This window comes from Rhea pennata, chromosome 3 (genome assembly GCF_028389875.1).
Source record: "Rhea pennata isolate bPtePen1 chromosome 3, bPtePen1.pri, whole genome shotgun sequence".
Classification (NCBI taxonomy): Eukaryota; Metazoa; Chordata; class Aves; order Rheiformes; family Rheidae; genus Rhea; species Rhea pennata.
In genome coordinates, this window is record NC_084665.1 from 13,476,347 (window position 1) to 13,498,757 (window position 22,411).

General features: G+C 48.1%; 3 protein-coding genes and 1 non-coding gene across 11 annotated transcripts; 3 read left to right on the forward strand and 1 right to left on the reverse strand.

Moving 5' to 3' along the window:
- Positions 1 to 190: 190 nt before the first annotated feature.
- On the forward strand, positions 191 to 11,460 carry GALM (galactose mutarotase). Of its 5 annotated transcripts, XR_009957844.1 has the most exons (9): positions 192 to 667; positions 1,038 to 1,192; positions 3,139 to 3,345; positions 5,925 to 6,006; positions 6,752 to 6,893; positions 6,987 to 7,161; positions 7,396 to 7,501; positions 9,349 to 9,631; positions 11,060 to 11,460. XR_009957844.1 is itself a non-coding variant. In XM_062571616.1 (8 exons), the coding sequence occupies exons 1-7, from the start codon at positions 472 to 474 to the stop codon at positions 7,471 to 7,473; spliced, it is 1,035 nt and encodes a 344-aa protein (XP_062427600.1). In that variant the 5' UTR covers positions 191 to 471; the 3' UTR covers positions 7,474 to 7,501; positions 11,060 to 11,460. The 5 variants fall into 5 exon arrangements, 4 of the variants coding, with proteins under 4 accessions (XP_062427600.1, XP_062427601.1, XP_062427602.1 ...); XM_062571616.1 differs by lacking the exon at positions 9,349 to 9,631 and having other exon boundaries at positions 191 to 667; XM_062571617.1 differs by lacking the exon at positions 11,060 to 11,460 and having other exon boundaries at positions 191 to 667; positions 7,396 to 7,518; positions 9,349 to 9,418.
- LOC134139347 (U2 spliceosomal RNA) lies at positions 2,172 to 2,356 on the forward strand. Its single transcript, XR_009958126.1, has one exon. It is a non-coding gene; the product is annotated as a U2 spliceosomal RNA (small nuclear RNA).
- Positions 9,122 to 17,478, reverse strand: LOC134138242 (serine/arginine-rich splicing factor 7). Its single transcript, XM_062571619.1, has 9 exons — positions 17,377 to 17,478; positions 16,835 to 17,015; positions 16,523 to 16,699; positions 15,565 to 15,639; positions 15,375 to 15,476; positions 15,106 to 15,159; positions 13,007 to 13,051; positions 12,344 to 12,379; positions 9,122 to 11,097 (listed from the first exon to the last, which is right to left on the reverse strand). The coding sequence occupies exons 1-9, from the start codon at positions 17,402 to 17,404 to the stop codon at positions 11,043 to 11,045; spliced, it is 753 nt and encodes a 250-aa protein (XP_062427603.1). The 5' UTR covers positions 17,405 to 17,478; the 3' UTR covers positions 9,122 to 11,042.
- GEMIN6 (gem nuclear organelle associated protein 6) lies at positions 17,201 to 22,365 on the forward strand. Of its 4 annotated transcripts, none has more exons than XM_062571622.1 (3): positions 17,201 to 17,289; positions 19,999 to 20,144; positions 21,772 to 22,365. In XM_062571622.1, the coding sequence occupies exons 1-3, from the start codon at positions 17,209 to 17,211 to the stop codon at positions 22,145 to 22,147; spliced, it is 603 nt and encodes a 200-aa protein (XP_062427606.1). In that variant the 5' UTR covers positions 17,201 to 17,208; the 3' UTR covers positions 22,148 to 22,365. The 4 variants fall into 4 exon arrangements, with proteins under 4 accessions (XP_062427606.1, XP_062427605.1, XP_062427604.1 ...); XM_062571621.1 differs by lacking the exon at positions 17,201 to 17,289 and adding an exon at positions 17,509 to 17,606; XM_062571620.1 differs by lacking the exon at positions 17,201 to 17,289 and adding an exon at positions 17,556 to 17,612.
- Positions 22,366 to 22,411: the final 46 nt, after the last annotated feature.

Below are 22,411 nucleotides of genomic sequence, written 5' to 3' on the forward strand. Positions count from 1 at the left end.
TAGGTGCCAAAAATGTACGTACAAATTATTTCTAGTGTTTTCTCACAGACTGAGCTTGCTTGCCAAGGCCCGAGACGGCCAGGAAAAGTCGGTATTTCAAAAGACGGTAATTTCTGACGACTGAAGGTCACGTGAAGGGATAACACTTGGCTAGCAAATTCCTGACTTAAAAAACAAGCAGCATTTCGTCCTGTTGCACCTTGCAGAGTCCCCCCCCCCCGCCTCGGAAGAAGAGGGCCTGCAATGAAAGCAGGGCAAGAAAAGGCGGCGGTGGCGATGCACGCCGGCGGCCCGGCCGGGATGCGGGTGGGAAGCCGGCGCTTGGCGTAACTCCTCCCCGCCGCGCGGCGTGAGGCTGCGCTGGCTCCGGCTGCTCCCTGAACCGCGGCCGCCCCGCTCCCGGCCACCATTGCTTCCTGCCGAGCCGGAGGGGCCGCGGCTCCCGCCGAGGGGGCCGAGCGCCGGGGAGCGATGACGGAGGTGACGAGGGAAGCGTTCGGGCACCTGCCCCAGGAGGGAGGAGGAGGAACGGTGGAGAAGTTTGTGTTAAAGTCCGACAGCGTGAAAGCGGAGGTCCTGTCCTTGGGGTGCATCGTCACTGCGTTGCAGACGAAAGGCAGGGACGGGGCGTCTGCAGACATCGTCCTGGGCTTCGACAGCTTGGAAGGTGGGTCCGCATCCGTTTCTAAAAATAATAGCAACAATAATAAAAATGAGGGAGTTTTTAACCAGCTGGGCCCAGCAGCGGGCAGGAAAAGGGGACCCCGCTGGCTCTGGTGCACGGTCACCTCCACCTGCTGGGGTGGCTCCACGTCCCTGCTCGGCTGGCAGCGCCGAGGGCCTTTTCTGCAATTTTGCACAGAAGGCAATGCCCCCGACAGCTGTTTTAATCGAAAGCGTGCGGGGCTAGCCAGCGCCTCGCTGGTCGCGTCCTGCGAAACGCCGGCAGCGCAGCCTCCAGGTCCGTCCGGTTGCAGTCCCGGCGGGCAGCGGTCCGCTGCTCCTACCCTTTAACGGCACGCTGCTTTTCTGACCAGGTTACACCAAGAAGCACCCCTACTTTGGGGCCGTCGTGGGCCGAGTTGCCAACAGGATTGCAAAGGGGAGGTTCACCCTGGACGGGCAGGAGTATCAACTGGCCCTCAACAACGGACCCAACAGCCTGCATGGAGGAGCCAGGGGGTTTGACAAGGTAAAGCCCAGCCTGGTGGGTCCAGTGACCTTCAGCCTCCAGGTGACAGCAAGGGGAGCCTTGGTCTTCAATCTTGACTCTTTAGGGACTTCTGGTGGGTTAATGTGTTGAACCAGCAAATGCCCCAGCATTGCTGCCTGCCCTTCCCAGCCCCTCTCTTTCCCCTAGCTCCGTGCTGGACTGCTGCAGCTCCTGGAGCCGGATGTCACCTGTGCTCTGCAAGGGGCTATAGCAGCCAAATATCTCCTCCCTCGGTTTCCTCTCTGGAGAGCCTTGCTGATAAGCCTGTTCTTTCCAAAACAGACAGAAGTTTCCACTTTCCTGAAGCCTGGGGTTTGTCGGATCGAGCACATTGGTAGCCAGCAAAGAGCTGATCCAGAGTTTCCCCAGAGGAACTTGTGCAAATGTGCTGGTGCAGCTGGGTTAATGTTTTGCTTTGTGAAAGAACATCCAGGCTGACGGGGCAAAAGTCAGAGCATTTGGTGGTGGTGAGGAAATCGCTTAATGAGTAGCACCAGCTACTGGCATCAAACCAGATTTCAAATCTTCCTCACTCCTGGCCCACAGGGCAAGCTCAGGTGTCTGCAAAAGGCCCTGCCACCTGCCCAGCCCCCTGCGGGCTGCTGTAAGCATGCCTGGCGCAGAAATTGTAAAGTCCTATAGCTGGGGCCTGGAGATGAGCACACAGCTCGTATCTCCGCAGCTTGCACGAAAGAAAGCTTCTTCCCCAGTGCTCAGCAGAAACACACTGCAAGCGCAAGCTTGACCCACTTAAGCCAGATAACGGTGACAGTCCAGGGACCTGCAGTTAGTGCTGACAAAAACAGCCAGAGCAAGAAGCCAGCGCATGTTATCTTGGTCATGTTGGCTGATTTTACTTATCTTGAAAACCTCAACATTGTGGTCAGTGCCTGGGCTGATGATGCAGGGGTTTTGGGGCTTTTGCGATGCGGATGGCTGACTGTGGCTGGTACAGAAAATATCTGGCCTTTGGGCTGAGATAAATTGTTGTATCTGCCTTTGCCTGCTGAATATCTGATGACCCTTCGGTGGAAGGATCATTGATCAATGACTTTTTGGAGCTGGGTGGTGGTACAGGAGCCTGCTCTGGCCATGTCACACGTGGCCCTGGCACTGCGGTGCCCTGGGGGCTGGTTGTCAGCAGGCACCTGAGGAAGAGTTTAAATATGGTCTCTTCATCCCACAGTCTGCAGGCAGCAGCTTGCAGAACATGCTTATTAGCCTCTAATAGCTTTTTTATTCTGCAGATTTAGGTAGCTACTCTTCCGCAAATGTGGAAGCACAGCATCCCATGGCAGTGGATCTCCATCTGAACTATGCTCTGCATGGGAAAAGGACCTGCTTTGGAGCCCAATTATTGCATTTAGCACTTTGAATTCCTGCTTTTGGTTAAAACATTGCCTTTTGGCAAATCTCATTTTGTAAAATCTGCACATAGCATGGAGGGGGTGATCTCAAGAGCATTGTCACGTCTCTGCCTCAATCCTATCTGATTAGAGCTCAACTGTCCCATAGAAACATTGACCACAGCCTGCACCCTTTTAGTCAGGGTAATACATGGACACCCAGGACAGATCCCCCTGCCCCATCACAGCAAGCTGCCTCATTTGTTCTGCTCTGCATGGAAAAACTTGCTCCCTGATGCTGGCCCCAGCTGACTAAGAGCAAGTTGGCATTTGCATGTGATTTTTTCTCCTGCTTCCCTCTTTTTCAAGAAGGAAATGTAATTCTTCAGTCTTTCGTGGTAGAAGTAGGTAGATGGTTTTCCTAGGAGAAAGAGCAGGGAAGATTGCCAAGAAAAACCTTTGTGTTTGGGTTCACCATTCCTTTGGAGCTTTTTCTGCCCAAGATCAGCCCTGCCTAGGGCAGGCAATAGGAGCACTGTATTTCCCATTGCTCTCCAACAGATGGCCTAATCCTTGCAGGTTCTCTGGAGCCCTGAAGTTGTGCCAAATGGTGTCCGTTTCTTCCGACTCAGCCCAGATGGTGAAGAAGGCTACCCTGGCGACCTGAAAGTCTGGGTCACCTATACGCTCTGTGGTGGGGAGCTGGCCATCAACTATCGAGCCCAGACCAGCAAGACAACACCCATCAACTTAACAAATCATGCATACTTCAACCTAGCTGGGCAGGTAAGCATGGGGGTGGCCCCAACACCATAGAGTAGCTGCAGGGGAAGGACACGAGGCCTTGGAGAAAAGACTTACCATGGGATTATTGGGACCAACATGCTGCTTTCCAGTAGTTCAGGCCTACTGGTAGGTGCCTAGAAAAGGAGGCTGGCAGACAAAATTAAGACTGTTTCAGTCTGTTTCCATCATCACACATGGGAAAGGCATATGCCCATGTAGAAGAGAGTTCAGTAAGGACATGGCTTCTGGAGACAAAGGGTGGGCATTGTCCTGTGGGTAGTGAGTCGGATGCAGCCTACAAGCTGAGACAGGACTGGCTCATGCAAGCATGTATCATCCCAGTGCCTTGGAAACAGATCATGAACTTTACAGAACCAAAATGGTTGAGGCTGGAAGGGACCTCTGGAGATCATCTAGTCCAACCTCCCTGCTTAAGCAGGGTCACCTACTGCACATTGCCCATGGTTGTGTCCTGACAGCTTTTGAATATCTCCAGAGAATAAGACTCCACAACTTCTCTGGGCAACCTGTGCTGTAGAACAGGTGCTCTGTCACTCATACTAAAGAAGGTTTTTCCTGATGTTCAGACAGAGCATCCTGTATTTCAGTTTGTGCCCACTGCCTTTCATCCTGTTGCTGGGCATCACTAAGAAAGAAGAGTCTGGCCCCATCCTCTCTGCACCCTCCCTTCAGATATTTTTAACACATTGAAATCATCTCCCCTCAGCTTTCTCTTCTCCAGGCTCAACAGGCCCAGCTCTTGCAGCCATTCCTCATAGCAGATGCTGCAGTTCCTTCATCATCTTCATAGCCCTACACTGGACTCAGTCCAGTAGCTCCATGTCTCTCTTGTACTGAGGAGCCCAGAACTGGACACAGTACTCGAGACGAGGCCTCACCAGGGCTGAGCAGAGGGGCAGAATCACCTCCCTCGTCCTGCTGGCAACAGTCTTCCTAATGCACCCCAGGAGACCATTGGCCTTCCTGGCCACAAGGGCACATTGCTGGTTCATGGTCAACCTGTCATCCTCAAACACTCCCAGATCCTTCTCTGCAGAGCTGCTCTCCAGAAGGTCAGCCCCCAGCCTGTACTGGTGCCCAGGGTTACTCCTCCCTAGGTGCAGGACTCTGCACTTGCCCTTGTTGAACCTCATGAGGTTCCTCTCTGCCCAGCTCTCCAGCCTGTCCAGGTCTCTCTGAATGGCAGCACAGCCCTCAGGTGTATCAGCCACTCCTCCCAGCCTGGTATCATCAGCAAACTTGCTGAGGCAATTGGTCCCCTCATCCAGGTCATTGATGAAGAGTCTGAACAAGACTGGATCCAATATTGACCCCTAGGGGACACTGCTAGCTACAGGCCTCCAACCAGACTGTGCCACTGGTCTCGAGCCTCTGAGCCCCGCTGTTCAGCCAGTTCAATCCACCTGTTATCCACCCTTTTTTGTGGGCAACCAGGAAGTGTCAATCTCTCCTGGTCGTGGCTCCTCAGAAGGATAACAGGAGCTGCAGAATTGGCATCCCCTAGCAGTGGGCTAGCTTTTCTTAGCTGTCTGCTGTGAGCCTTTCTGAGACAACATGCTGAAGACCTCTGTCTGGATGGCAGAGCTGAGATCAGCTCAGCATGTAGATGGCCTGATCAAGAGAAATGCCCCTATAAAAGGGGGATGCAATGGATCCAAGGTTGCACTATGGGGCAGTGGCAGGACCAGGAAGGCGTGCAGGGATCCTGCACACCAGTCTGGAGTCCCATCAGCTTGCCTGCACTGTATCTCAACCCTGTTTCTAACTGCGCTTAGAGGAAAGAGGGGAAACACCATTGCTGGGCAGGGAGTACAGGATGGTGCAATTACCCTCAGATCTGAATCAAAGGCCTTTAAAAAGGTCATAGATAGTGAGAAACATCCCAAGCCCTCCACGCAGGGTGTCTGCTTATGCAATTGCTCTAATGATGGCTTTGCAATTAGTTTAGTCTCAGTTTATCTTCCCAGCAATACAGTTATATTAACACGTACATCATGCAACTCAAATGTGTTTCCAGAGGAACAGGAAACCATTGGGCATGAAACTGTGGCTCAGATTAGGCAGTGCTATGCACACTCAGCTTTGGTCCTGCCCCCCATCCAGCCCAGCAAGTTTCTTGTCAGCATCCTAAGGCCACAGGGGAAGAACAGGAGTGCAAACCCTCTGCATCATGCAAGATGACCTGGGATGATGTATTGTGTCTCCCCCACTGTTACTTTCTCCCTACTTTTGCCTTCCCCAGGTGCTCAGGGTCCAGCCTGCTTTGGCTAATCTATCTGCAGCATGGTAGCACTTGGCAAGGCAGAAGGTTCAAACAGATCATCCCATCCCTGCAGGATTTAAAGCCTCTAGGCCCCATGCAGACTTTTGCTGCTGCTGGTGCCTGTGCCCTCTGAGGGGGAAAAGGTAGGAGAAGAGGAGACACTATTCCAGGCAGTACCAGACCCACTCCAGTGGCACCATGGAGCATCACCTCCCAGCTGCGTTTAGGGCTGCAGCACATAGACAGTCCTCAGATGGTTGAGCAGCCACAGCAAGTATTTCCCATCCTCCTACAGGGCTCACAGGACATCTACGACCACGAGATTTCCATTGAAGCTGATTCTTACCTGCCTGTGGATGACACCAAGATCCCTACTGGTGAGTGATGTGAGACTCACTGCACACGGGGGAAGAAGGTTTCACAGATGAGCATTCAGGGGTCCCAGGGAGAACAGGTCTGGAAAAAAAAAGGCTGTGACATGAGTCCAAGGGGCTCATCCAGGAGACACCCTACCTGCAGTGAAGTGGGTTTGTCCCCTGGTTTGATGCTGGCCCTTGTTGCCAGTCGACAGCGCCCTTCGCGTGTGCGCGGCCCCCTCTTGGGTGGGTTTTGGCTGCGGGCCCTCCAAAGCTGTTGGGATTTTCAGCATTCGGGAGCCCGGCATCGGCCTCCCATTTTTCGCCTGCTTTAAGCTAGCTTCGACGTCCTGCGTGCCTAGAAGAGGAGCGTTAACAAAAACCCGTGTGTTTTGCATGCTAAGAGGGTTAATTAAAGAAAGGTGCCAGTACCGCTGCTCCAGGGTAGAAGGCGCCCGTCAGCCTCTTGCACGCAGCCGGGCGTTGGGGGTAAAAAGGGTGGAAGAGGATGGTTTTTTTCCTTACTTTCCTCCCCCAACCCTTCGTTTCGGGTGGCTTGGGCTTAGCCCTCCAGCAGCTCCCCCTGAGCGCCGGCTTCGGGGTTCTGTGCAAGCGACCGCAGCGCGCGGCGGGAAGAGCAGCTCCCGCCGCGAAACGAGCCCGGGCCGCTGCCGAGCTCAGCCCTGCCCCGAGGCGGCCGCGCGGCGCTCACCGCCCTGCCCCGAGGCGGCCGCGCGGCGCTCACCGGCCCGCTCTCCCTGCCCAGGGGAGGTGGCGGCCGTGCGGGGCACCGGCTTCGACCTGCGGGCGCCTGCGGAGCTGGGGGAGCACCTGCAGCGCTTTCACCTCGACGGCTTCGACCACAACTTCTGCCTGAGGCCCGGCTCGGCTCGGCGCCTCGCGGCCAGGTTAGCACGGGCTCCCCTACCCCGTCCAGGCTCGTCGGCCACCGGCACCGCTCAGCCGCCGGCTCACCTGGCCTCTTGCGGCGGCGCCCGCAGGGCTCGGCACCCTCCCACCGGCAGGACCCTGGAGGTGCACACCACCCAGCCCGGCCTCCAGTTTTACACCGGCAACAACCTGGACGGCTCCCTGAGGGGCAAAGGCTCCGCCGCGTACCCCAAGCACTCGGCCTTCTGCCTGGAAACCCAGGGCTGGCCCGACGCCGTCAACAAGGTGAGCCGTCCCCGCTGCGCCCGGAGGGCTCTCCCGAAAGCCTTCCGCCTCCCCAGGCCCCCTGGCAGCCCCCCTGCCTAGCTAACGGGGGTGGCGGCGGCAGAAGAGCCTTGCCCACCGCCACCGGAGGGGAGCCGGGATTTTAGATCCGCGCTGCGGCGTGGCCGCTCCCCAACGCGGGCTTCTGCGCTGACGGGAGCTCACGGCGGGCAACGTGCCGTTTCCTCCCCGCAGCCCCACTTCCCCGACACCCTGCTGCGCCCGGGAGAGGAGTACAACCACACCACCTGGCTCGTCTTCTCCGCTGCCTGAGGCCTGGCGGCTCCCGCCGCCGCAAGGAGTAAGTGCACCCAGCAGGTTAGCCAGAAACCCTGTAAGAGGCACAAAGCTGCTTTCAAACTCTCCTGGATGATGCGACAGATCCAGGGACTTCTTATTGCTCCTGCAATTTTTACTTTTGGATCCTGCTCACTGTGAGTTTAACCCTTGTCACCGTGTCTGCTACTGTCCGCTCTGCGCAAAGCTTTTGGGTATTGCTCAGCTTCGCTCCGGGGTAAAAGGTTTTGCTCCCTCGGGAAAGGCGCAGAAAACGCTCCATTAGGCACCGAGCAGGCCTTGGTGGGTGTGCGTACGCCGAATACACACAGCAGGGGATACATGGGCAGAGCACGTGCGAGGACTGATGGAAGATCCCCATCAGCGAAGTGCTCCGAGCTGTGCCCACCCCTCTGCTTTGCCCCAGCAGCTAGGGCTCAGGTAAGTGCCAAGGTCCCCTCTCGAGTTACCAAGACCACAAAGCTGGAGCCCCGGGTCCGAACGCAGCATTTACAGGGGCACGAGCAGGGCTAAACCCAAGGAAAGCCCAGCCAGAGCCTGCGAGACAGCTGCAGCCCCGTCCCTGGTCCTGCGTAGAAGGCGGCACCGACTACTGGTGCAGAAGAGCTTTGCGGAGGCCGGTGTGCTGCGATTATCCCACCTGGCCGCCTCTGACTTTTCTCCCATTTCAAAGGCAGCAGCAGTAACTGCACAAGGGCCTATTTTACACTGCACCTCTCTGCTGCGGTGAAGCAGGACTGCTCTGGGTATACAGCTGCTGAAGAGAACAGCAGGCCTTAGGTTGTGTTTCCAAGCAACATAATGCCTGTCAGCCTCCAAACCCTAAAAACAAGGAGAGGGCTGATAAACCCCCCCAAATTTATGAAGTTCATAAGCATGAAGAATGGGCACTGTCACCGCGTTTGGAACAGTAGCGCTCAGACTCCCTGCTGCCCCTCTGCCCTGGGGACGCACGAGTGACCAGCTGCAGCCCAGCTGCCTCCTGTCGCAATGCTGCTGCGATGGGGCTGCGCAAGGCCCCGCTTCCCCATCCTCACCAGCAGGTCGGGGCGAGCGCTGCTTACGGGACTGAACCTCCTCCAGGTGGAAGCACCCGGCCCCTGGTTTCACAAACACCGCAGAGACTCGGCGTGGTCAGATCCTCTGCTGCTCTCCGGGCGCGCAGAGATGCATCGCCGGGCTCAAGGTTACCCCGACAGCGCTCGCGCCGACGTGACCTGCTGTCAAAGGGCCCAGGTCCCCCCTTTCCAAGTGCCCAGGAAGAGCTCCGCAAGCACCTCGGGGAGCCTGTGGTCAAACCCTGCCGAACCTGGGCGAGCGCTGAGGCTGTGCTGCCGGGCGAGCGGCACAGGCTGGGGGAGGCAGCATGACCAGCCAGCGAGATGCTCGTTTTTGGTCACCGGTCACAGTCCTGTGAGAGCCCAGGTCCCAGGAAGCATTTGCCACCGCCCCTTCTCCGAGCCTTAGCTGCGGGCCATCCTTCGTAGCAGGCGGCAGATGCGCAGCCTCTGCTCGTTAAGCCTGCGTTTAGCAGAAGCCCCGTCCACCATGGAAACCCGGGCTCCACCACTCCATTTTCCATAGCATCTCTGGGTACTGAAAACACGTACCAGTACAACCGCAGTGTTAGTTGGCAGGTTTATTGTGGAGTAGGTTTGCCTCAAGAGTACAGAAGAGAAAAAAAGCTGATCAAATTCCAGAGCGCTGGTGCGAGTGACTCCTCACTGGGTATGCTATAAAACAGGCAGTCAATACACAACCAATAAATAGTCCGAACAAACAACAAGCTTTCGGTATGTCTGATAAATCATTCCAGAGTGGCGCATGTCACCTCCTGCTCTCCCTTTGCAGTTACGCTGGAATTTCATGGATATCGCCAGAATATTGATCATCACACCTAGCAAACGAAACACTAGTGCCCATCGCTATGCACCAACGGAGCGTCCGACGGACACCGAGCACGGCAACAGTTAGGATAGTCACAAAGGCCAAAAGCTTTGGCTGCTTCACTTAAAACAGTGCTGCGCTATGAGACACTTTCAGAACCTGGACTACTGGCTTGTACATCGAGAAAGCTCCATAAAGTCATCTTTGGACAGAAGGCCCGTTTTCTGAAAGTCACGGGGTACCCAAGGTGTGACTGAAGTTAATTTTGTGATTTTTGCTTTTTGCTTGTTAAGCAAACTCTGTTACAGTTTATGCATTTGAAGCAATCTACCATTACCTGTTTCACTGGAAGACCAAATAGCCCTCACTTTCCCGGTCAGTGCTTGTATAGACAGGCTCGTAAGCTTGCTTTTAACACTGAAACTCACGTCTGTTTCTGTTAGAGAGCTCATCATAGTTTAAGAAAAAGGTTGTTTTTCCCTCCAACTACCAATTTCTTTGCTGACAGTCTAACCTTGTTTCCAGTCTTTTGGTGTGATCAGTGTCAACAAAGTGCCTTATCATGCAATTTTTGACGATGGAATAAGCAGAGTTTGACACACGTGTATACAAATCATTAAGCCTTCAGCTATGGATTTGTTGTACGAAACTGGCTTCATCAACGAATTTGACTCCAGGATCTGGGCTGCTATAAAATTGTACCATTTTCAGTGCACCAGGTTAGAATTGCTGAGGCTGGCAAGCAAAAATCTTTCACTTTTAAAAGGAAAGGTAGAGTGCACTGCAGGAAGACCAATAACACATGTTCAGAAGTTCCTTCAGAAAGTCTTGTTTTGTTTGGTCTTCCCTCAAAAAAAAGGAAAACATATCTTGAGACATTTTAGGATTTTTTTTTTAACCTCAGACTGAATAACTAAAAAAAAAATGCAAGAAAAGAAAGTAGCAATCATTGAGTTGTTAATGATTTGTATTCTGTTTAGATATTTCTGCGGATGTTATTTGTTTTAAATATGCCAGTGTTCTGAAAAAAAAGCTCATTCTTACATTTTTGGACATTTGTTATCACACTAGTCCAACCACCAAAAGCAAGCATTGCAGAATAAAAAATAAAACCATCAGGGAGAAAAAAAATGAATGCCCTTTAAAGATCACAGAGGAATAAAAAGGGCATATGCAAATTTTTAACCATCCGCAAACAAAGAAAACGAATTTCAAATTCAATTTCAAAGAAAGCAGAAACCGATCCTATCACAAAAGACCATTCGACAATAAATGTGAAAAGTGACTAGCCTGAGAGACGCTAGTCATTGCTATTTTAGACATATTTCATCCACGTTACATGGCACACAGTGAAAGCTACCCGAATGTTAACAGAAGCAGCAGGGTTACTACAGAGAAGTTTTAGTTAAAAATACACATTTTATTTCAATGTGCCAATAAAAAAGTCCCACATTTTCATATCACAGGAAGTTAATTCATACAATAAAAACAGGCCTGTGCTGGTCTATCGGTGTGACTAACTCAGAAGACCCAGATCATGCCAAATTTTCGTTGATATACTCTTCTATCTACATTCTTACATTTACAAAGACACCACAAAATCCCTTATTATAATGTAAGCAAAATAACTTTCTTCCCAAAAGATTAAGTTCATAACTTTAATCCATTCTTTCAGGACTTGCACTTCTTTGAGGGCTTCCTGATGGTGAACGACTGAAAGGAAAAAAAAATCACAGTTAAAACTGCAATAATGATATATAATTCACAAATCCAGGAAAAAGGCAAGAGAAAAATACCTTGGCTACTCCAGCACCCTTCAAGCACTGATCATCAATTAAAAAAAACCAATCACTACTTACAAAATTAATGGGCTGATTATTTCCATGTTAATGATTTACTACAGAAAAAAATAATGAAAATATCTATTTGTAACAATCCCAGTAAGAAGCAACTTCTTCATAATTAGCCACATTAAACAAAGTCTGCCTCTAAACTCCTAATGTAGACTTCCAAATTTTTGCATTTTTCTACTGTGCCTTCTGTAATACCATTTAAACATGATCATATGTAAAGTAACAGAGTACTACTGACGCTGATTTTCAATGTAAGCAGGGTATTTCTTTACTGTTCTGATACAAGAGGTTGTAAAAATCTCCTCTCACCTAATATGGTGATCACTTTGATCTATAATGAGCATTTGTCCAACTCCCATGTGATTTTTTGTGAGGTTAGAGTACATACAGCAGCATTTTTAAATGGTAGGAGGAAAAAAGGTGTAGAAGTTCTAGAAGAATGTAAAAATAAAAGCAGCAGCTTGCAGGGCAGAAAGGTGACCAATGTGCAGGACACACTTTGGCAGAACTATAGCTATTCTAAATATCACATATCTCCTCCCTACAAATCCTGAAGTTCCTAAGTTGTAAAAATGAGCTATTAATGACTTAAAATTAGGAAAAAAGTGCTGCTGACTCTGTCATTACATGCAGATGCAGAACTATTTACCAGCTTACTGAGGAAAAAAAGAAAAGTGTGATTAAGAGTAGTAAGAATAATCAGATCGAGCTTCTGTAACTGACTGCCATGCTAGGTTACTCCACTGTGTCTTCCTAATTTCACTTAGCCTTTAATGAGACCCAAATCTGATGCTGACATTTATTCTGAGCCTTGGGTTCACTCTTACAGTCTCTGTTCAGTAAAAGTGGTAGAGAACTGAAATAACATAGCAGCAGTCAAATGCAAGACATAATATGGCTATGTAACCAATATCTTAGGGGACTGCTTTACAGTAATAGCAGCAGTAACCACAATCACATTATTTTTATCAGAACAAAATATTTCAACAAAATACCTTTCTAGCATTTTACTACAAGTAGCAGTAAAACTCCTCAACACAGATCACTGCAGATACTAAAATGCCAAATTGACATATTCTAGGCTGTAAGGAGAAAAATCAACATACCTTCTCTTTGGAGATGGTGATCGGGACTTCGATCGACTGTCAAAACAGAATACAGTCAATGCAACTTACAGTTAAAAATGGAACTTACACATTCAAAAAAGTAAGTATCTTAGAAATGTATTTATCGTGGGCAATCGAGCCTGACGAATGGCAAAGTTATCAAAACAGCTTTCACAACAGTAGGAATTTGCAATTGATTTAGTCAAATTTTAAGGAACCATCTTCTCCAGAGAGAACACTGGAAAGTAAGGGGAAGAACTGAGGTGAGGCTTTGAGACAAGAATTATCATCATAGATCCTTTCTAGTATTTTTCCAGCAGCATTAACAAAGCTAAGGCCTTTTATCCGATGGATAATGAAATTGAATAGAATTCAGCACAACAGAATCAGTACTGTGATAGAAACCACAAAGAGCTAATGAAAACAAAGAGGTAAGGAACATATTCCAAATACCAGCAAGGTATTTCTATAATCGCAGTCGTATCTCTAACAGATCAGCTAGGTGCTCCCCCCCCCCCCAAAAGCCCCCACATACAAGCCATAGAATTAACAAACTTCTAAAATGTAACAGAAGCACTGATCCAAGGATCAGGCTTTGTTAATCATGAAAAAAACAATACTGAGTTCCAGACGCCACTGCAGGTTTTATCTTTTTATGCTCACCTCTTAGCTGGGGAGCCAGATTTAGATCTGCCATGAGACCTAGACCTACAACAAGAGACAAAAATACAGTTCAGCAAGGACGCTATGGCATGCACATGCCTATGTCTGAGACAGCAAGATTCACGCTAACTGTGTAAAAACTGTAATTGAACAGGCAAACTCCTACAAGTTTGCAAGCCTGATCCTGCTAAGTTTTAGAAGAAAGCCTTCTCAATTGATGTGGCACCTGTCCTCAGTATTGTGGCACCAGCTGATGCCTGATGTTTGCTGATGCCAATGACAGAAATGCATAAAGTGCCCAAGATCAGACCAGTATGCTCTCAAAACTCACAAAAAGCTATGTTGTGAACTTGCCATTTTTTTAGGCTTGAGTTACATCTGCCACTACAGCTAAAAATGGCTGCAGGCAGCATGTTCCTAGTAATGCCTTCAATTCAATGCATTTAATCTGTTATATACACTTGCTAAAAATCTTCTTTTAAGTCTTATCCATTCTGAAAAGACTGTCAAAAATAACTATCTTTTTTACAGTGAGATTGCTGCAGCAGAACATTACTAATATTGCCTACAAAAACAACTGAAATTTTTAGAGTCATCAAAGGAAGTGTTCTGCTTTTCACATCCAAGGCTTTCCACAGCAACTTCTTCCAGATTTATGCTTTAATGCTGTCAACCCAGCAAACATGATGTAATACTTCAAAGTTTAACATTTAGCGCCATGCATTCCTTTGAACCCATCTTTCAATTGCCTGATATGGAAATGTAATAGTGACTTCATTAGAAATTAAACACCAATGTTTTGCCAATTTTTAGTAATTCCAGTTCTGAAATTTCCTCTACCATGATCAGTGAAGATGCATTTAAAATGAAAGAAGTTTCACAATACGGAGTTCAAAAACTACACTAACAGTATCCTATATGCTTCAGAAAATCATCCTGACACTTTAAAACAACTCGTGTCAAGATTCAACATAGTTCAGCAACAGGTAAGGAAACTGCAGCTGACCAAAGGGCACTGCTTAACTGACTCAGGTAGTTTCCCTTCTTTTTTTGCTGGTGTTTGTTCATGCCAGTGTTTCTGCTCTTAACGAATCCATCTCCTGGTCTTCATCTGTCCATTGCCTAAAAAAAATCCTCTCATTGCCTGATCCTCCATCATTTTCCCCCCTCCGCCTTTCATCACTCAACACTCCTGGTTTCAACTGTACGCTTTTCCACTTATCATCCCTTTAGCTACAGCATTCCTGTATTTATTTATTCTTATTTTTTCACTGTTGACTACTATGTTAACTATTTCAAAAAGCAGTTATTAGAGCAGAACAGCAGGCCCAGGTATGGCCTGGGGAAAAAACAAACAAACAAACAAAAAACTATCCTTCACAACAGAACTTCAATTTACTCTTATTCTCCTATGACATCTCCCAGAAGACATCCAGTCAACACATCAGCCATGCTGTTCTTGACAAGTTTGCAAGCATACCCTACATTCCTTTACTGTCGAAAGATTAAATCACAGTCTTGAAGAAGACAAATTATTATTATTTATTTCTTTAAAAAATGATGGTTGTACTGATGGTTCATTTGATGGTACAAAATAATTATCCAAACTGTTATATATCTCAAATTTAATTCAACTACCACAAATTGACACACTGTGAACAGTCATGTATTTAAGACAGCTGGAAACAGCCATATCACTCAAGGCACAAGCAAGCCCTTCAAGACTTGACTGTTTACATATAGTAATGCTTTAAAAACACTACCAAAAGGGCATTTTAATTTTTGACAAATTACAGAAAGCATCCACAATCTCTAAACAAAGCACTTTTCAGATTAATACTAATTTGTTTGCCACATCAGTTAAGTGATAATGTAAACCAATCAAAACTGTACTACTGTTTACTATCATGACTCTGATATTTATACATAAAATAAACACAAAAAGAGAAAGAACAATCTTCTGTACTGCTTTTTACAGCTTTCAACCCACATATTTGCGGTGAGAACACTCAACTTTCTATGCATATTTAAGATCGACTATGCTAGCAGACCTTTAAACAACTGCTTCTAAGTATCCTCCAACACTACAGAGATCTTACCTGCTTCGTGGCCATGTAACAGATCTGGATCTAGACCTGGATCTGGATCTAGACCTGAATTAAAAATTAAAAACATAACATCAAAGAATGCAACTCAACTAGAAATGACAACTGTGACAACACTACTTAGATTGGTATCTATATATTGAATGTGATACCTGCATGATTACTAGATATTTTAGACATCAGAACTAATCATGGGACTCACAGCTGTGTTGAATTAAAAATTATTAATAACTTTTTAAAGCATTCTCATTCTGACTAATTACCTCGATCTCTTCAAGGAACCTGATCGGGACCGGCGAGGAGAGACAGATCGAGACCTGCGAGGAGAAACTGACCTGGACCTGCGGTAAGAAGCTGATCTTGACCTGCAAAAAGTTAATTAAAAATAAATTATAAAACTGTAGTTCTTTTCTGAGGAAAAAAAACACTAATAAAAGACAAACTTAAGCACACCTCCTACCACGACTGCGACTGCGCGACCGAGAATACCTCCTTCCTCGGGACCTCGAACGGGATCGAGACCGGGACCTAGTTTTAGGTTAGAGAAAACAGGTATCAGCAGACAGCCCCAGCAATCACCGCACGTGAGCCTCTGCTGAAGTCAAAACTTTCAGACAACTAAAGAACTAGCATCTGTCAGTTGGAAAAAATGCCTGGGCCTACTTGTCTTGAGCATTTTTACTACCTAGAAAAATGTTAAAAGCTGAATTACATTGCAGAATTACATTAGAATAGAAAACACTGTAATGTGTATTTAAAATAAACCTTGCAAGTTTGCAGGTCGACCCTCTTTGGCCCAAGGTCTAGCAGATCTAGACGATCTAGAAGTATCTATAGCCGATCGCTGCATCTAGGTGTTCTCTTCAATCTAACGACGATCAAACTGACAGCCCAATGAGCCAGGGTGAGGCTTGATTGACGCAAGAAGATTTTTCTAGGTGGGAATGTGGTCAATCTGGTGTTCCTCTTTCTAAACCGGAGGGGGGGCCCCAATTGAAAGCCAAATTTACTGTTATGGCGATCACCGTCTCAAATTTTCTGCCCTTAAAGAATGAGGTGAAGCTACGTGTAGATGGCTCGAGGGGATCTGGCCTCTTATGCTGATCACCTCAAGGTCTAGGAGGATCTTAAGTGTCGGATTTGCAAGGCGCCTCAGCATGAAATCTTAAGGCTCGTGACATTCTGAATCAAGGCGACTGACTCAAACGAAGAAACCTGAAAGGTTTTGACCAGGTTGATTATTAAGATAGTAACATTCGATAGAAATAGCAACAAATTGTAATATATGCCTATACATTTATTCTAGCTTTAAAGTTAAAAGAAAACTGGTGTAACATTCTCTTCTTTGCTAACAAGAGCTACACAAGAGTTAACTGGTGAAACAACCCAGCCGCTCCGGTCCCACACATACCTGCTCCTCCTTCGGCGACTATAGCGATGACAATCATAAGCATAGTGGCCTTTCTCGCCACACTCATAGCATCTGTCATTAGGGTCAAAGGGGCGCCGTGCTGGAGGCCTGTCATAGCGGGAGCGACGAGGCATCCCTGTTGACACTTCCACTCTAACCCTGGAGCCACAGATCACCCTGGAACAAACGCACGATAGCTAGAAGTTAACGTATTTTTTGCCTATTTACGGCAGAACTATGCAAAAGATAAATTCTTTTTTTCTCTGGTTTTAAATAGCTGCAGCTTCACAGACATCCAAAATACACACATACTTGCCATCGAGTCCACGGACAGCATCTTCCGCATCCCTCGGGTCTTCAAACTCCACGAAGGCAAACCCTGGCGGGTTCCTCGCGATCCACACGGTTCGCAGCGGCCCATAGTAGCTAAAGGCTCTCTCCAGCTCGCCTTTGCCCGCGCCCGTGCCCAGGTTCCCCACGTAGACCTTGGTCTCTGCCAGAAGCGAAGGCCGTATGAGCAGCTCCGGCCCCCACAACGCGCTCCACAGCACGCCGGTGCTCCCACGGCGCGGGGAAGCAGCCTCCCCCCGCTCCGGGCGCCGCCATCTTGCTCCGCGTCCCGCTCCCGCCTACTGAACTAGCAGCGACACACGCGCACCCCCTCCCCCCACTGCCACTGTCGCAAAATGGCGGCGGCGACAACGGCCGACACGGCCGTCTCGCCTCCCTCCCCGCCTCACCGACCGCCAGCGGCTCCGCTTCCCTCGGTAAACCCCCCTTTCCGCAAAGCTCCCCGGCGCCCCTCTCTCCCCGCCTCGCAGCCGCCCGCCTCTCGCGAAGCCCCGGCCGCTCACCGCCTCCATATCGGCCGTAACGCGACATCCTAACGGCTACGCCAACCGCCTCTCCCCGCGCGCACGCGCCGCCGCTCGCGCCTCCTCCCTCTGAGCTCTCCGCTCCCCCCTTCCCCACGCGGCGCAGGGCGACGCGCATGCGCGCGAGGCGTCGGCGTTGGCGTGGCGCGCGCCCTCTGGGGCAGGGCGGGCAGCAGTTGCCACGGCGACGGCGGGAGCCGGCGGTGAAGGTGGGGGTGCGTCGCGGCCGTTGTGCCTCAGGCGCGGGAAGGAACGGGCTCAGGGGCGGTGGCGGCCGCCGGGAGGGCTGTCCCGGGGCGGCGGAGCCCATCGCGGCCTGGGAAGTCGCCAGAGCTGCCCTGCATTGCTTACTTAGGTCCTCAGACCCACCGAGAGCTTCCATTAACGGTCCAGAGCTGGGAGTGGTGCGGCTTGGCACCCCGACCCGGCTGGGGCTCGCGAGGGGAGCGCTGGAGCAGCGGGCCTCTGCCCTGGCTGCCGTCTGTCACGGAGGGCCGCGAAAATCTACCGCCTGGCTTGGCGGCTTACAGGAACTGAGCAATGAAATACCAACAGTGAAAAAAAAAATCATTAAGGACTGAGACTGAGACAAAATTAGAGCCAAAGATGTTTGCATTCCTGAGTATTTTGCCCAAAAGGGACCATAAGCAAAACCATCTCAGTCTGTCCTCCATAAAGGGACTAGTTAGGAAGCTGTTTAACTAACTGAAACTGAAATGTGTTATGCACATATTTATATGTGTGTATATGTATACAATTGTGTGTGGGGGGTATATACATATATATACATATACACACATATATATGTATATACTCCCCCACACAATTATGCTCCTACTTTCCATTGCTTTTATATCAAAGATTTCTCACAGTGCTGCTTTGCTCTTAGAGTGAACACAATCAGATTTGCTAATGCATGGCTTCTAATAAACTAAAACTTTGAAAGAAAATAATAACTGAATACTGTAGCATGCATCATTCATGAATAATCCCCACTGCACTGTCCACATAGACTTGGATCTTCACAAAAAGAAAAAAAGGGATATCGCCTCCTTAAATCTGCAAAAAAAGGTTTTATACCTCACATTATATATATATATATGTATATATTCTCCCTGGATCACAAAATCATCACATATTTGTTTTCATTTAAATTACTGAAATTATGCAAGCTTGTTTGCTTCATTTATGGAAAGTTTTTCATTAGTAGCCTTCAAATAAAGCAACTTTCTGGAAAAAAAGTTTCTCATCTTCAGAGCTGCACAGGAAAGCTTGTAAAGACAATTCACAGACAACCCAAAAACTCAAAACCAGAGGAAATACGAGAATATATTTTAAATAGTAGATACAGCATGCATCTGCACATATTTATGCACATAGATTGCTTGGAAGAGCTTCAGCCACGATTTTGTGTGCTCTGAGTTAGCAATCCCACAGTACTAACAGGAAAATCAGCAAGCCGAGATGATTTTAAGTGGGGCGGAAAGCAGGAAACCAGGTGCATTAAATGCTACACCACACACCTGGTTTTGCAATTTGACTCATCTCATGTGTGTGTGTGTGTGTAAAATATATATATATATATATATTTATATACACACATACATTTATAAACTGCCCCAGCACCGAGCATTTCTCTGCCTCAGAAGCCTCCTATTTTGTGCTGAACAAAATAAGGAAGAAGGGGAGGGTGTTTCCGAGCGGCAGGAAGTGGCGGGCCGCGCTAGGGAGCGCGGGTCCTGGATGAGCTCCCACGTACCCTTCACGGGCTGGGAAGCGAGCAGCCAGGAGCCCCGCGTCGGTGAGCGGGGATGTGGGTGCGGGGCCTGGGGGTCCCCGGGAGCCCAGCTGCACAGAAGCTGGGCTGCTGCAGCGGGGGGAGCGGGACTGCCGCCCCCGGCCATGCCCAGCTCCCTGCTCCTCCCTCGCTTGCTGTTTTGGCTGGGAGCAGGCAGGAACAGCGGGATGGTGGCTCCAGCCTCCCTCTGCCCAGGGCAGCATCAGGGAGCCTGGAGGGAGCAAAGGCAGGAGCTGCCCCAGCCCTTTGTCCTCCTGCGCTGCGCTAGCACCACCTCTCCCTCCAGCCCCTTTCACGGAGGCGTATGGGGCAGGGGCACCTGTCTGAATGGCCCCAAATTGAAACAGGAGCCGCTTTGCAGGGGATGAAGGCAGAGTGTGAGTGGGGGTGGATCACAGATAACACCCTTCCACAAGCCGTAGAAGGGCTTGGAGGCAAGCGATGTCCCAGCGCACAGAGCAAAGGCAGTAATTTTCTACCCTCCGGGGCTGCGATCCTGAAGGTTTCATAACTCAACACAATGGCACTAATGGGAGTGTTTAATGCTAACTAACTAGAGTGTTTAAAGTATTCAGTTAGCAGAACAGTGATTTTTGAGGCCTCCCTGTGTGCCTTTAAGAACAAATGAACTGAGACGAAACTCCAGAGAATTGCAGCAATATGCAGAATACTTCAGTGAATGTTTGTAAAAAAGAAAATGAGGCGAGTGGAAGATGGTTACCTGGAGACAAACTTAGTTCTAATGTGAAGGGTCAAAGCAGGGAAAGTAATGACTTCTGCTAATTGCTCTGTCTGTTTCTTAGGTTCTAAACGTAGAAAATATGAATGACTGGCAAAGGAAAAGCCCTCTAGACTGGCAAACATATGTGAACAAACAAGTGAAAGTTGCAGCAGCTGAGAAAAACGAATATGAAGGATGGGTCTTAACAGTTGACCCAGTTTCTGCTAAGTAAGTACCAAAGCTTTTATTTCCATAAAACAAAGCAATAACAAGTTTTTCATGAAGAGAAAAGAGGATCCCAAGCCTGAGGCAAACTTGGTTGGAGCAAAAACTGCACACTGAGGCTCTGTGCCATCTTTTTTTTTTAATTGGCATGGCTTAAGAGAAAGGGATATTGCAGGTGATAATGCCAGTTCACCTAAAGCCAAATTGATCTTGTTCTTAGAACTGATAATTTAGGGGAGCAGGCAATACCTATAAGCTTCTTTGCTCTGGACTCATGCTGACTACTGTGGATCTGGGGTTAGTACTTTAAATGCTGCTCCCACATTTAGGGCTGCTTTTAATAATATACCAAGCCCTGCCTCATAAAGAGACCTTAAATGCTTTTAATGTGTTAGGTGTTACTGAAATCCTTGTTCTCTGTTGAGCTCACATCAATGCCCTGCTTTCCCCTCTGCCCAGGTACTACTGGGGATGTAGTGCCTGTTTTGGGGCATTGGACAGGTACAGAAAGTGGTACCCACAGGTCCCTCTATCTCAAGTGAGTAGCATGAAAACAAGGTTTGAAAGAAAGGGTGCACCAGGGAATGGGTTGAAATTTAGCAAAAATTTGGCTCTTTGCAGTCAGAGCATCTTCTTGCCTTTTTGGTTGCAAACATGTCTAACATGAGTGTAAGATCAACACTAGAAACTGTAAAATATCATGTCCCTTGATTCTGTTTCAGAAGAATTGGTTGCTGCTTCAACCCTGAATGATCAGAGTAGCTCTGATACTCTAATCTTTTGGGGTTGCTTATGCATTTTGGTAGGAACACTCTATGCATCTATGAGTAATTCTGGGGATGGTCCAGGCTAAATCAAGGCATGTTTCATGAGATATTTCCAGAAAATTTGTTTACTCAGTCAACAGTGGCAACAGTAGACTAGCAAAGAGCTAGCATCAAATTCAGGAATTTTTTGTCCCACAAGAGAAAGAAAGCGTTTTCTGTCCTCTTCCTTGATTTATGTGGAAGAGATGCTAGATGTAAGTGCCCTCGGGAAAAGACCAAGCAAGAGCCTTCACTGCCTCTCAGCTCAAGCCTGAACCTGCTGTGGTGTGTTCCCATCATAATACTCAAGCTATAGTTTTCAATTAAGAAGCTGGCAATATTCCTTTTTTTAAAAGTAATTATTTTAGTAATGATCAACAACTAAATATTAATAATTAATGATTAAAAGGTTCTGATGCTATGTTGTTAGCCACCACCATTGCCTTCAGCACTCAAGCGTCCAATGTATGAAAGTACTATTGTTTTTTGAAAGCCGGAAGACTTAAGGTGCTTTTGAAAAGGTGGGAATGCTGCCCCAAAATACTTGGATTCCCAGCCATGATTTTGACACATACTTTAATTTTTATTATAATGTTCTGCTTGGATAGTACCTAGAGCAGTTCTATAATCAGGGCTGGAAGTTACCTCAAAAACCTCACACTTTCAGTATTTAATGGGTATGATAATGCTTTTCAAGAAAATTTCTGGATACTCAATATTGCCTACAAATCTGGGCAACACTGAGCACTTACCTCTGAGATTCTTGGCCTGTGTTTCTCAATCTTCAGTTAATTATACTCAATAATATGTCCTTTTCTTGGCAGTATTGTCCTTGCAAAGTTTCCAGAGAATGAAAAGGTGGTAATCTCAGTTGTCTTGGGCCATGCTATCCAGGAGGTCCAAATACTTAAAGAAGCGGACGATGACATGAAGGAACGACTTTCTCGCTTATTCATGCCTGAAGAGAGCAAAGCTTACAGCCCAGAAGAGCTGGAAAAGAAGAAGAAAAACTTGAAGACTTGGCTAGAAACAAATCACATCCCTGTAACAGAGCAAGGTGAATCAGGAGGAACGCTGTGCGTCGCAGGTGTATTAACTGTTGACCCACCATATGGCCCAGAGGAGTGCAGCAGCTCCAATGAGATTATTCTGTCTCGAGTTCAAAGCCTGATACAGGGCTATCTTGAAAAACAACAGTGATGTCTGCTGTTTAACGCGTTTATATTCAGGCATGGGTCTACATGTCCCGTTTTAAGAACTGTCTTGGATATCTATATTTACTGTATGCAAAACTGCTGGGTTTAGGTGTTTTTGTTGAGTGTTGTATACTAAGAAAAGGATGAAACAAGCAGTGTAAACTAAAAGCAGGAAGCATTTTTGCATGTACTTTTATTAAAAGCAAGCACTGGATAATTAAATTGCAATATACTTATGAGATTTTGTGACAGTATCATGAAAGATCAA